The sequence below is a fragment of the Chiroxiphia lanceolata genome, chromosome 3, assembly GCF_009829145.1.
Source record: "Chiroxiphia lanceolata isolate bChiLan1 chromosome 3, bChiLan1.pri, whole genome shotgun sequence".
Classification (NCBI taxonomy): Eukaryota; Metazoa; Chordata; class Aves; order Passeriformes; family Pipridae; genus Chiroxiphia; species Chiroxiphia lanceolata.
Genome location: NC_045639.1, coordinates 116,002,664 through 116,015,722, shown reverse-complemented (window position 1 = coordinate 116,015,722; position 13,059 = coordinate 116,002,664). Strand labels below are relative to the sequence as shown.

Genomic DNA, 13,059 nt, shown 5'->3' with positions numbered 1-13,059 from the left:
TGGGGGGTGCCCTCAGCACTTGCCCTTGGGCAGTCCGAAGAGAGGGTGTTTTATGGCGTTCCCAGGAACTGCTCCAACAGCTGTAGACTTCCCCCTGCCTTCTAAGGCTAAGGATGTGGTGACAGCAAGAAGACAATTGGTGGAATTGGAGGCCACTTGCTGCCTTTTGATCAGATGTGTAACTTGTGTAATGGGTGTGTTTCCTAGGAGAAAACATTCCGTAGTAGCAGAATGGTTTCCATAGACACCAAGTGAGTGCCACACCCTAGCGTGAGCCTTCAGGCCGTGCAAGTCCTCCCGCAGACTTGGTGAAGTGTTGAAGTGTGACCTGACTGCTGGGAGCAAATGGCAGTGCTGCTTGCTGAGCTGCTGTTTTTAGAAAAGAGGGTCCTGTGTGACAGGTCTGTGTGAATGACCTGGCTATTGCTCAGTGTAGTCCTAATTAAAGTGTCTTTTACTCCGTGTTCCCAGGCTCCCTCTTTTCCTTCGGTCGCCGTGGCCGTGCCGGACGCCTCTGGCAGGACTGACCCCGTGGCTTTAAGGTCCGGCGTGCCGTGTGCCTGCGGGTAAGAAAAGCTGGGAGTGCAGTCCCTCCGCTTTGATTGCTGTGTCTCTTTGGCAGTGATTTGGGAGGGGAATCCCAGAGTGATTTGGTTTGAAGGGGACCTTCAAAGGCCACCCTGTCTTCCGTGGGCAGGGACACCTTCCACTGTCCCCGATTGCTCCAAGTCCCGTCCAGCCTGGCCTGGAACACTTCCGGGGATGGGGCAGGCTCAGCTTCCCTGTGCAGTGTGCTCTAATATCTCTCCACTGGCATCATGAAAAATGTTGTCAGCGTGTTTTGTTGGACGACGGTAAGCAGGACCTGGGTGAAAATGGCATTCTGTTAGGTGCTGGGACAAGGAGGACTCGTGCGGGCACCTCCAGAGACAGCGGGAACGGGAGCGTGCTGCGGAGAAGGAAAATTCCAGGTGGTGGGTGCTGAGAAATTTGTCCTTCCCTTGCCCTGTGCTCTGCACTTAGCAATGGGTCAAGTGCAGAAGTTTCCTGGGGACCCTGGAAAATGATGCCGGGTCTGCTGAGAAAAGCGGGGCCAAAAGAGCAGGACCTGGGTCTGCGAGCGTGGGAGAAACAAGGGCCGGGTCATCCTCTGCCTCCGGGAGGGAGGGCAGCAGGAAAGGCCACGGACTAAAGCGCTGAAGAGCCGTTCCCAGGGAGCCCCTGCCCAGCACTGAGCTTGCTCCTGCACTTGCTGTCCCTTTCCCAGGGAGCCGAAGCGTCGGGGGCGGGTGCCGGGGGGATGGAGCTGCCGAGGACAAACCGGGAGGGTGTTTGCGAAGGAAGGGGGGAGAAGGAGCTCCTGACGTGCTTTTTTTACTTCTTCATCCCACAGAATTGCCACGAGAGGAAATACCTCAGAGGGGCTTCCCTCCAGATAAGCCCTGAATATGCCAGGAGGTTTCAGCCGGGAGAAAGGAGCTGTGGAAGAAAACCAGCCCAAAAATAGCCAGTGGGGGTCAGCAGGTTTTCCAGCCAAGAAAAACAGGGAGGGAGATGAGGGAATCGGGTTCCAATTCCTAATGATTTGGTGGGTGTAGGAATGATTTCTGTGTGTTTTTCAGTCCCTTTTGATTCCTGGGATGATTTTAAAATGATGGCTTTAGCAATCAACTAAATTGGAGATGTTGTTTTTGAGAGGAAATGAGGCCAAATAAATGCAGAGTTTTGGGTCAGTTTTTGGGATGATTTGGGTCAGTTTTGGGTTGTTTTTTGGGGTGATTTGGGTCTGGTTTTGGTCAATTTTGGGGATGATTTGGGTCAGTTTTGGGTCAGTTTTTGGGATGATTTGGGTCAGTTTTTGGGGTCAGTTTTGGGTCAGTTTTTGGGGCGATTTGGGTGGGTTTTGGGTCAATTTTTGGGGAGCACTGGGTGTTACTGGGGGTTGTTGGGGAGCACTGGATGTTTACTGGGGAGCACTGGGTGTTACTGGGGGTTGTTGAGGAGCACTGGGTGTTACTGGGGTTCACTGGGGAGCACTGGGTGTTTCTGAGGGTTGTTGGGGAGCACTGGGTGTTACTGGGGAGTACTGGGAGAGGAGAATAAAAAATAAACGAAATAAAAAAGGAAACATAAAATACAAAAGAAAAATAAAAAAATTAAAAGCAAAAAAACTGAAAAGGAAATAAAATGAAAATGAATGAAAAGAGAAAAAAAAAAAAGAAACCTCTTCTTGGGCACCCCGTTTCCTCTCCCCCCCATCCGAAGCGTAAATTGCGGGGTCACCACCCCTAAAATGTGAGAAGGGGACCCCAAAATGTGGGTGGGGGAACCCCAGGGAGCCGAAAAAGCGGAGGGGGAGCGGCAGTAAGAAAGCGAAGCCGGGCGGTCGGGCGGCGGGGCAGCCAAGGTGGCGGCGCCGGCGCCTGCGCAGTCGTTGGCAAGACGGCGTCGATCACGTGGTAAGTAAGGGCGGCCAGGCGCGGGACCGGCGACGCATGCGCAGTGGCTGTCGTGCCGGTGCAGCGCTCCCTGCTCGAGTTAAGGGCCGGTTCCGGCGGCACGGCGGGACTCGCGGTCTCCCGTCTCTCCCGGGGGGTGTGCGGGGGGGAATAACATGAAGATTTTTAGGGGCGAAAGCGCAGAAATCAGCGAGGGACGCTAATTTGGGTAAAGTCGGTCGCCGGAATTCGAGAGCGACCGGAAGTCCTCCAAGGCCCCCGGCCCGGAAGTCCGCCAAGCCCACAGTAAAGATGGCGCGGCCAGGACCGGAACTTAGCGAAGACCACACTAAAGATGGCGGCCCGGGCCCGGAAGTCCGCCAAGCCCACAGTAAAGATGGCGCCGCCAGGAGCGGAACTTAGCGGAGACCACACTAAAGATGGCGGCCCGGGCCCGGAAGTTCGCCCCAGGCCACACTCAAGATGGCGCCGCCGGGACAGCAACTTGGCCGAGAGCACACTCAAGATGGCGGCGAGAGGACCCCTTGCCTCAGAGAGGCGTCTATCCTGTTGCCTGACCTCCGCCGCGACCCGGACCCCCGCCCCGCGCCCGCAGCGCCGTCTCGCCGCGCCGCTTCCCGCTGTGGGGACAGGGCGGGGCGCTCGGCGGCGCCGGGCGCGGGCGGCAGGTTCGTGGGCGGCGGCAGGCACCGGCAAGGGCAGCCCCCTCTCGGCGCCGCGGCGCGCGCAGGACGCGCGAGGACCCCCCCCAGGCGCGGCCCCGCCCCGTTCCGGTCCGCTCCGCTCCCGCTCCCGCTCCCGCTCCCGCTCCCGCTCCCGCCCCGCTCGGTCCCGCCGTGCCCTGGAGATGCTCTCGGCGCTGCGCCGCCGCTTCTTCCCCCCGGAAGCGACCCACGGCGGCAGATCCGACCGAGATCGTCGCCGGGGTAAGCGGCGGGGGCGCGGCGGGGGCGCGGCCGCTCTTCGGCCTCTCCCGCGGCCAGCGGGGACCGCGGGCAGGGGAAGCGACAGGCAAGTTTCTCGCCTCTGCGGAGAAACTTGCACCTGCGTGCCGCCGCAGGGCCGGGTTCGGGTGTGCCCTGGCATTGCACGCACCCCCCCCCCCGCGGGGCGGGGTCTGCGCTGCCTCGGGGACCCTGTCCGTGCTGCCGGGAGAGAGCGATCCTTTGGGAAGCCGGGGTGGAAACAGCAACTCTGCGAATTGCTCAGCTTTTCCTAGGCGAGGGCGGGTTTTAGGGAAGAAAGGCCCGTCCTCGCCAAAGGCGCCGCGGGTCTCGCCAAGGGCGGGGGGGGCGCGCGGCTGCAGTGGCGCGCGCGGCTGCAGTGCCGCTCCCGGCCGTGTCCGCCAGGCGGCGACTGTGAGGCAGGGCCCGGCGCTCGGGGCGGGCTCGCAAGCGGCGCCCGGGGGAAAGCGGCAGTGGTTTGGCCCTGCCGGGCTTCTCCGAGCTTAAAGCCGGAGTCGGAGGCGTCGAGGGAGCGTGTCCCTGCTGAGTTCAGCGGGCGTTCGGTGAATTTGGGCTTCTGCGGGGGAATTCAGTCCGGCGTCGTGGTTTTTTGTTTGTTTCCATCCTCGGGACGGCGACCCAAAGGTGCTTTTTCCCCTCGCCGTGGGCGCTCTGAGGAGAGCAAAGGTCCGGAATTGTGCCGCCGACTTGGCTTGCGTTGCCAGTCCGATTGCCAGAATCGAACAGGGACGGAGATTCCTCCCGGGGAAAAGGGGCCACCGCAGAAAGCTCGGGCTGCCCCCGGGAGTGCCCGGGCTGGCCCAGCACCTGGCAAAACCCCTTGGTGAAAAGGCAGGCAGCAACTGCGGTTGTTGTACCGTTTCTTTAGCCGGGGACTGGAACACAGACAAAATCAAGGTGGTCTTGGAGCTGTGCGGGCTCCGAGCATTTTTCAGCCTTCCTTAGCGGGGCATTCTCCCCCTCTGAAAAGCCGGAAGACTTTAACATCTGGATCCGCACCTGCAGCCGTGCAAATTAATGGAGTTTCTTTTAGGAGACGAAGGGGAAGTTTTCCCGTTGTGAGCCTGAATCCCGAGTCTGCTCTGCTTTTTCCATCAGCTGACGAAGCTTACGGAAAAAAAGACCAAAGGCCTGGAGGTGAGTACATTCTACCGAGTTCTGCTTTTCTGGGATGGGTGACATTCTCAAAAGCTTCTCTCCGTGTTTTCTAGTTGCTTTTTCAGCCTTGGTCTAAGTTTCGTGTAGAAAAGGGCCTAGAATTATTAGAACAGAGAAACACGACTTTCTCGGGAGAGATGGAAGAAAAGTCTGCTGATTCCAGTTCTGCTTTTCCTGTCTTCCCTTCGACTGTCATTTTCTCTCCCCTGCTGTTCAAACAGGCAGCAATTAATTCCTCTGCTGAAGAGTTTGCCGTACTAAGCGTCCGTCCAATCGATGCCTTCGACTCAAGATAGCACCTGCTCCTTAGTTACAACAAGTTCCTCCCGGGAAATTTTCAGGCGTGCCCATAAATCTCCTCGCTGTTGGTTTGGGAGAACGGGGTTTTCTCGTCGGTGACAGAACAGCCGTGGCATTTGCTATTGAATGCCGGGGGCAATCTAGTCAGAAGAGGCCCCCGTGCTTCACTAATTTTCCCTTTTTGTCCTTCGGGGTGACTTCTTACCGGGGATGTTATTCTTGACCCCCCGGGGCAAGGGGAGGTGTTCACCTGGGCAGCGTCAGGAGCCACCCTAACTGAGGCCCTGGCAGGTGAGTGCTTTTTGTGCGACTGGACGGCGAAGCCGTCCGTGGGAGTGACCTGGCTGTTGGTCAGTGCAGTCCTAATTCAAGTGGCTCTTACTCCGTGTTCCCAGGCTCCCTCTTTTCCTTCGCTCGCCGTGGCCGTGCCGGACGCCTCTGGCAGGACTGACCCCGTGGCTTTAAGGTCCGGCGTGCCGTGTGCCTGCGGGTAAGAAAAGCTGGGAGTGCAGTCCCTCCGCTTTGATTGCTGTGTCTCCTTGGCAGTGATTTGGGAGGGGAATCCCAGAGCGATTTGCTTTGAAGGGGACCTTCAAAGGCCCCCCTGTCTTCCGTGGGCAGGGACACCTTCCACTGTCCCCGATTGCTCCCAGTCCCGTCCAGCCTGGCCTGGAACGCTTCCGGGGATGGGGCAGGCTCAGCTTCCCTGTGCAGCGTGCTCCGATATTTCTCCACTGGCATCAGGAAAAGTTTTGTCAGCGTGTTCTGTTGGACGATGGTAAGCGGGACCTGGGGTGAAAGTGACATTCTGTTAGGTGCAGAGGGAAATAATTCTCCTTTGAAGTCAAACGTAATTCAGTTTTGCACGAGTCTCGTCTGCCTTATGCTCGAATTGCTTTCTATTCTAGGCAGTTGTTTTAAATTCAACTTTTATTTTGTGTCTCCCCCCCCGCCCCCCCAGTATCCTGCACGAGACAAAGCTGCCTTTCCTCGTGGGAATGGACTGGCCGGGCTTTGGCAATCTGGCCCCTCGAAAGACTGAAGTGACCTCTTCCAACAGGGGAAGGCTCTCTGGCGAGCGGGGCCAGGAAGAACTGGAGTTTGTGGAGAACAAAAGCTGGAAGCGTGCCCCTGAAAATCCCCCCCCCCGGGCGGTCAGTGGGCTGACTGGCACGGCCCGGTGGCCTTGGCCAGGAGCGGTCCTGCGGGAAGCGCCTTTGCCCGGGCTGTCCTTTGAATTTCCACTGGGTGCTTGGCAGAGCCCCTCTGGGGGAGCCCCAGTGCCCGGCAGGAGCGGAGCGGGCTCCCAGGGAGGGGTTCACCTGCTCAGCGTCAGGAACCGTCCCACCTGAGGCCTGGCTGGGGGCTTTTTGGCCGCCTGGCCGGCGAAGCTGTCTGTGGGAACGACCTGGCCATGGCTCAGGGTGCTCCTAAGGACAGGGTCTTGAAAAAGTGTCCTAATTCAAGAGGGGCAGTTTGGGGGCAGTTTTTGGGATGCTTGGGGTCAGTTTCTGGGGGCAGTTTTGGGTCAGTTTTTGGGATGATTTGGGTCAGTTTCTGGGGTCAGTTTTGGGTCAGTTTTTGGGGTGATTTGGGTCAGTTTTGGGGTCAGTTTTTGGGGAGATTTGAATCAGTTTCTTGCCTTTTTTTGGGGTGATTTGGGTCAATATGGGGTCATTTTTTAGGGTGATTTGGGTCAGTTTCTGGGGTCAGTTTTGGGTCATTTTTTGGGGTGATTTGGGGTCAGTTTTTGGGGAGATTTGAATCAGTTTCTTGCCTTTTTTTGGGGTGATTTGGGTCAATTTGCGGACATTTTTTGAGGAGCTCTGGGTCAGTTTCTGGTCATTTTTTTCGAGGAGATTTGGGGCAGTTTCTGGTCATTTTTTAAGGTGATTTGGGTCAGTTTGGGGTCATTTTTTTGGGGAGATTTTGGTGAGTTCTGGGTCCTTTTTTTGTGGAGATTTGGATGAGTTTCTGGTCATTTTTTGGGGTGATTTGTGTCAGTTTCTGGTCATTTTTTGGGGGAGACTTGGGTCATTTTAGGGTCAGTTTTTGGGGAGATTTGTGTCAATTTCTGGTCATTTTTTGAGGAGATTTGGGGCAGTTTCTGGTCCTTTTTCGAGGTGATTTGGGTCAGTTTCTGGTCATTTTTTGGGGAGATTTGGGTGAATTTCTGGTCATTTTTGGGGAGATTTTGGTGAGTTCTGGGTCATTTTTTGGGGAGATTTTTGGTGAATTTTGGGTCATTTTTTGGGGTGATTTGAGTCAGTTTCTTTTCATTTTTCGGGGTGATTTGAGTCAGTTTCTGGTCATTTTTTGAGGTTCCTTGGGTCAGTTGCTGATCATTTTTGGGGAGATTTGGGTGAGTTTTGGGTTATTTTTTGGGGAGATTTTGGTGAGTTTTGTGTGATTTTTTTGGGGGTGATTTCAGTGAGTTTGGTCATTTTTGGGGGAGATTTGGGTCAGTTTTGGATCATGTTTTAGAGAGATTTGGGTGAGTTCTGGGTCTTTTTTTGGGGTGATCTGTTAGAGTTTCTGGTCATTTTTTGGGGAGATTTGGGACAATTTTGGGTCATTTTTTGGGGTGATTTGGGAGAGTTTCTGGTCATTTTTTGGGGTGATTTGTGTCAGTTTGTGGTCATTTTTTGGGGAGATTTGGTTGAGTTTTTGGTTCTTTTTTGAGGAGATTTGAGTCAGGTTTTGGGGCATTTTTGGGGGTTATTTGGGTGAGTTTCTGGTCCTTTTTTGGGGTGATTTGGAACAGTTTCTGGTCATTTTTTGGGGAGATTTGGGTGAGTTTCTGGCCATTTTTTGTGGTGATTTGTGTCAGTTTCTGGTCATTTTTTGGGGAGATCTGGGTCAGTTTCTGGTCATTTTTTTGGGTGATTTGGGTGAGTTTTAGGTCATTTTTTGGGGTGATTTTTGTCAATTTCTGGCCATTTGTCAGGGAGATGTGGGTCAGTTTCTGGTCATTTTTTAAGGTGATTTGGGTGAGTTTCTGGTCATTTTTTGGGGAGATTTTGGTGAGTTCTGGGTCATTTTTTGGGGAGGTTTGAGTCAGTTTTGGACCATTTTCTGGGGAGATTGGGTGAGGTTGGGGTCATTTTTGGGGGATATTCGGGTCAGTTTGTGGTCATTTTTTGTTGAGGTTTGTGTCAGTTTCTGGTCAATTTTTGAGGTGATTTTGGTCAGTTTTTGGTCATTTTTTAGGGAGATCTGTGTGAGTTTCTGGTCATTTTTTAGGGTGATTTGGGTCAGTTTCTGGTCATCTTTTGGGGTGATTTGGGTGAGTTTCTGGTCATTTTTTGGGGTGATTTGGGTGAGTTTCTGGTCATTTTTTGGGGAGATTTGGGTCAGTTTCTGGTCCTTTTTTGGGGTGATTTGGAACAGTTTGTGGTCATTTTTTGGGGTGATTTGGGTGAGATTCTGGTCATTCTTTGAGGTGATTTGGGTCAGTTTCTGGTCATTTTTGGGGGAGATTTTGGTCAGTTTTTTGGTCAATTTTTGGGGAGATTTGAATCAGTTTCTGGCCGTTTTTTGGGGAGATCTGGGTCAGTTTCTGGTCATTTTTTTGGGTGATTTGGGTGAGTTTTAGGTCAGTTTTTGGGGTGATTTGTGTCAATTTCTGGCCATTTGTCGAGGAGATGTGGGGCAGTTTCTGATCATTTTTTAAGGTGATTTGGGTCAGTTTCTGGTCATTTTTTTGGGGTGATTTGAGTCAGTTTCTGGTCATTTTTTGGGGAGATTTTGGTGAGTTCTGGGTCATTTTTTGGGGAGACGTCGGTGAGTTCGGGGTCATTTTTTGGGGATATTTGGGTCAGTTTGTGGTCATTTTTTGTTGAGGTTTGTGTCAGTTTCTGGTCAATTTTTGAGATGATTTTGGTCAGTTTTTGGGGCATTTTTTAGGGAGATCTGTATGAGTTTCTGGTCATTTTTTAGGGTGATTTGTGTCAGTTTCTGGTCATTTTTTGGGGTGGTTTGGGTGAGGTTTTGGGTCATTTTTTGGGGTGATTTGGGTCAGTTTGTGGTCATGTTTTGAGGTAATTTGGGTCAGTTTCAGGTCATTTTTTGGGGAGATTTGGTTGAGTTTTTGGTGATTTTTTGAGGAGATTTGAGTCAGTTTTTGGGGCATTTTTTGGGGTGATTTGGGTGAGTTTCCGGTCATTTTCTGGTCATTGTTTGGGGAGATTTTGGTGAGTTCTGGGTCATTTTTTGGGGTGATTTGAGTCAGTTTCTGGTCATTTTTTGAGGTTCCTTGGGTCAGTTGCTGATCATTTTTGGGGAGATTTGGGTGAGTTTTGGGTTATTTTTTGGGGAGATTTTGGTGAGTTTTGTGTGATTTTTTTGGGGGTGATTTCAGTGAGTTTGGTCATTTTTGGGGGAGATTTGGGTCAGTTTTGGATCATTTTTTGGAGAGATTTGGGTGAGTTCTGGGTCTTTTTTTGGGGTGATCTGTTAGAGTTTCTGGTCATTTTTTGGGGAGATTTGGGTGAATTTCTGGTCATATTCTTGGGTGATTTGGGTGAGTTTTTTTTAGGTAACTTGGATCAGTTTCTGATCCTTTTTTGGGGATATTTGGGACAATTTTGGGTCATTTTTTGGGGTGATTTGGGAGAGTTTCTGGTCATTTTTTGGGGTGATTTGTGTCAGTTTGGGGTCATTTTTTGGGGAGATTTGGTTGAGTTTTTGGTTCTTTTTTGAGGAGATTTGAGTCAGGTTTTGGGGCGTTTTTGGGGGTTATTTGGGTCAGTTTCTGGTCATTTTTTGGGGAGATTTGGAACAGTTTGTGGTCATTTTTTGGGGAGATTTGGGTGAGTTTCTGGCCATTTTTTGTGGTGATTTGTGTCAGTTTCTGGTCATTTTTTGGGGAGATCTGGGTCAGTTTCTGGTCATTTTTTTGGGTGATTTGGGTGAGTTTTAGGTCAGTTTTTGGGGTGATTTGTGTCAATTTCTGGCCATTTGTCAAGGAGATGTGGGGCAGTTTCTGGTCATTTTTTAAGGTGATTTGGGTCAGTTTCTGGTCATTTTTTTGGGGTGATTTGAGTCAGTTTCTGGTCATTTTTTGGGGAGATTTGAGTCAGTTTCTGGTCATTTTTTGGGGAGATTTTGGTGAGTTCTGGGTCATTTTTTGGGGAGATTTTGGTGAGTTCTGGGTCGTTTTTTGGGGAGGTTTGAGTCAGTTTTGGACCATTTTCTGGGGAGATTTGGGTGAGTTTGGGGTCATTTTTGGGGGATATTTGGGTCAGTTTGTGGTCATTTTTTGTTGAGGTTTGTGTCAGTTTCTGGTCAATTTTTGAGGTGATTTTGGTCAGTTTTCGGTCATTTTTTAGGGAGATCCGTGTGAGTTTCTGGTCATTTTTTAGGGTGATTTGGGTCAGTTTCTGGTCATTTTTGGGGTGATTTGTGTGAGTTTCTGGTCCGTTTTTGGGGAGATTTGTGTCAGTTTCTGGTCATTTTTTGGGGTGATTTGGGTCAGTTTCTGGCCATTTTTAGGGGTGATTTCGGTGAGTTTTAGGTCATTTTTTGGGGTGATTTTTGTCAATTTCTGGCCATTTGTCGAGGAGATTTGGGGCAGTTTCTGGTCATTTTTTGGGGAGATTTGAGGCAGTTTCTGGTCATTTTTTTGGGTGATTTGGGTGAGTTTTTGGGTCATTTTTGGGGGAGATTTGGGTGCGTTCTGGGTCATTTTTTGAGGTAATTTGGGTCAGTTTCAGGTCATTTTTTGGGGAGATTTGGTTGAGTTTTTGGTGATTTTTTGAGGAGATTTGAGTCAGTTTTTGGGGCATTTTTTGGGGTGATTTGGGTGAGTTTCCGGTCATTTTCTGGTCATTGTTTGGGGAGAGTTGGGTCAATTTCTGGTCATTTTTTGGGGTGATTTGGGTCAGTTTCTGGTCATTTTTTGGGGAGATTTGGGTCAGTTTCTGGTCAGCTTTTGGGATGATTTGGGTCAGTTTTTGGGGTCAGTTTTGGGTCAGATTTTGGGGCGATTTGAGTGGGTTTTGGGTCAATTTTTGGGGAGCACTGGGTGTTACTGGGGGTTGGTGGGGAGCACTGGGTGTTACTGGGGTGCACTGGGAGAGGAGAATAAAAAATAAACGAAATAAAAAAGGAAACATAAAAGACAAAAGAAAAATTAAAAAAAAATTAAAAGCAAAAAAACGAAAAAGGAAATAAAATGAAAATGAAAGAAAAGAGGAAAAAAAAAAAAAGAAACCCCTTCTTGGGGACCCCGTTTCCTTTCCCCCCCCTCCGAAGCGTAAATTGCGGGATCACCCCTAAAATGGGAGAAGGGGACCCCAAAATGTGGGTGGGGGAACCCCTGGGAGCCGAAAAAGCGGAGGGGGAGCGGCACTAAGAAAACGAAGCCGGGCGGTCGGGCGGCGGGGCAGTCAAGGTGGCGGCGCCGGCGCCTGCGCAGTCGTTGGCAAGACGCCGCCGATCACGTGGTAAGTAAGGGCGGCCAGGCGCGGGACCGGCGACGCATGCGCAGTGGCTGTCGTGCCGGTGCAGCGCTCCCTGCTCGAGTTAAGGGCCGGTTCCGGCGGCACGGCGGGACTCGCGGTCTCCCGTCTCTCCCGGGGGGTGTGCGGGGGGGAATAACATGAAGATTTTTAGGGGCGAAAGCGCAGAAATCAGCGAGGGACGCTAATTTGGGTAAAGTCGGTCGCCGGAATTCGAGAGCGACCGGAAGTCCTCCAAGGCCCCCGGCCCGGAAGTCCGCCAAGCCCACAGTAAAGATGGCGCCGCCAGGACCGGAACTTAGCGGAGACCACACTAAAGATGTCGGCCCCGGCCCGGAAGTCCGCCAAGCCCACAGTAAAGATGGCGCCGCCAGGAGCGGAACTTAGCGGAGACCACACTAAAGATGGCGGCCCCGGTCCGGAAGTTCGCCCCAGGCCACACTCAAGATGGCGCCGCCGGGACCGCAACTTGGCCGAGAGCACACTCAAGATGGCGGCGAGAGGACCCCTTGCCTCAGAGAGGCGTCTATCCTGTTGCCTGACCTCCGCCGCGACCCGGACCCCCGCCCCGCGCCCGCAGCGCCGTCTCGCCGCGCCGCTTCCCGCTGTGGGGACAGGGCGGGGCGCTCGGCGGCGCCGGGCGCGGGCGGCAGGTTCGTGGGCGGCGGCAGGCACCGGCGCGGGCAGCCCCCTCTCTGCGCCGCGGCGCGCGCAGGACGCGCGAGGACCCCCCCAGGCGCGGCCCCGCCCCGTTCCGCTCCGCTCCGCTCCGCTCCCGCTCCCGCTCCCGCTCCCGCTCCCGCTCCCGCTCCCGCCCCCGCCCCGCTCGGTCCCGCCGTGCCCTGGAGATGCTCTCGGGGCTGCGCCGCCGCTTCTTCCCCCCGGAAGCGACCCACGGCGGCAGATCCGACCGAGATCGTCCCCGGGGTAAGCGGCGGGGGCGCGGCGGGGGCGCGGCCGCTCTTCGGCCTCTCCCGCGGCCAGCGGGGACCGCGGGCAGGGGAAGCGACAGGCAAGTTTCTCGCCTCTGCGGAGAAACTTGCACCTGCGTGCCGCCGCAGGGCCGGGTTCGGGTGTGCCCTGGCATTGCACGCACCCCCCCCCCGCGGGGAGGGTCTGCGCTGCCTCGGGGACCCTGTCCGTGCTGCCGGGAGAGAGCGATCCTTTGGGAAGCCGGGGTGGAAACAGCAACTCTGCGAATTGCTCAGCTTTTCCTAGGCGAGGGCGGGTTTTAGGGAAGAAAGGCCCGTCCTGGCGAAAGGCGCCGCGGGTCTCGCCAAGGGCGGGGGGGGGCGCGCGGCTGCAGTGGCGCGCGCGGCTGCAGTGCCGCTCCCGGCCGTGTCCGCCAGGCGGCGACTGTGAGGCAGGGCCCGGCGCTCGGGGCGGGCTCGCAAGCGGCGCCCGGGGGAAAGCGGCAGTGGTTTGGCCCTGCCGGGCTTCTCCGAGCTTAAAGCCGGAGTCGGAGGCGTCGAGGGAGCGTGTCCCTGCTGAGTTCAGCGGGCGTTCGGTGAATTTGGGCTTCTGCGGGGGAATTCAGTCCGGCGTCGTGGTTTTTTGTTTGTTTCCATCCTCGGGACGGCGACCCAAAGGTGCTTTTTCCCCTCGCCGTGGGCGCTCTGAGGAGAGCAAAGGTCCGGAATTGTGCCGCCGACTTGGCTTGCGTTGCCAGTCCGATTGCCAGAATCGAACAGGGACGGAGATTCCTCCCGGGGAAAA

The 13,059-nt window shown here is 54.0% G+C and overlaps 1 protein-coding gene and 2 long non-coding RNA genes across 3 annotated transcripts in view; all 3 read left to right on the top strand.

The window, feature by feature from the left end:
- The first annotated feature begins 863 nt into the window (after positions 1 to 863).
- Positions 864 to 1,498, top strand: LOC116784312. Its single transcript, XR_004356022.1, has 2 exons — positions 864 to 974; positions 1,394 to 1,498. It is a non-coding gene; the product is annotated as an uncharacterized LOC116784312 (long non-coding RNA).
- A 5,612-nt stretch (positions 1,499 to 7,110) lies between these two features.
- On the top strand, positions 7,111 to 10,809 carry LOC116784313. The gene is made up of 3 exons (XR_004356023.1): positions 7,111 to 7,124; positions 10,246 to 10,285; positions 10,726 to 10,809. It is a non-coding gene; the product is annotated as an uncharacterized LOC116784313 (long non-coding RNA).
- Positions 10,810 to 11,662: 853 nt separating this feature from the next.
- Positions 11,663 to 13,059, top strand: part of LOC116784082 (ficolin-2-like) — a 7,484-nt gene continuing 6,087 nt past the window's right edge. The window contains exons 1-2 of the mRNA XM_032682261.1: positions 11,663 to 11,839; positions 12,232 to 12,416. Coding sequence (XP_032538152.1) covers positions 11,663 to 11,839; positions 12,232 to 12,416 — 362 coding nt within the window. The remainder of the gene's footprint in view (positions 11,840 to 12,231; positions 12,417 to 13,059) is intronic.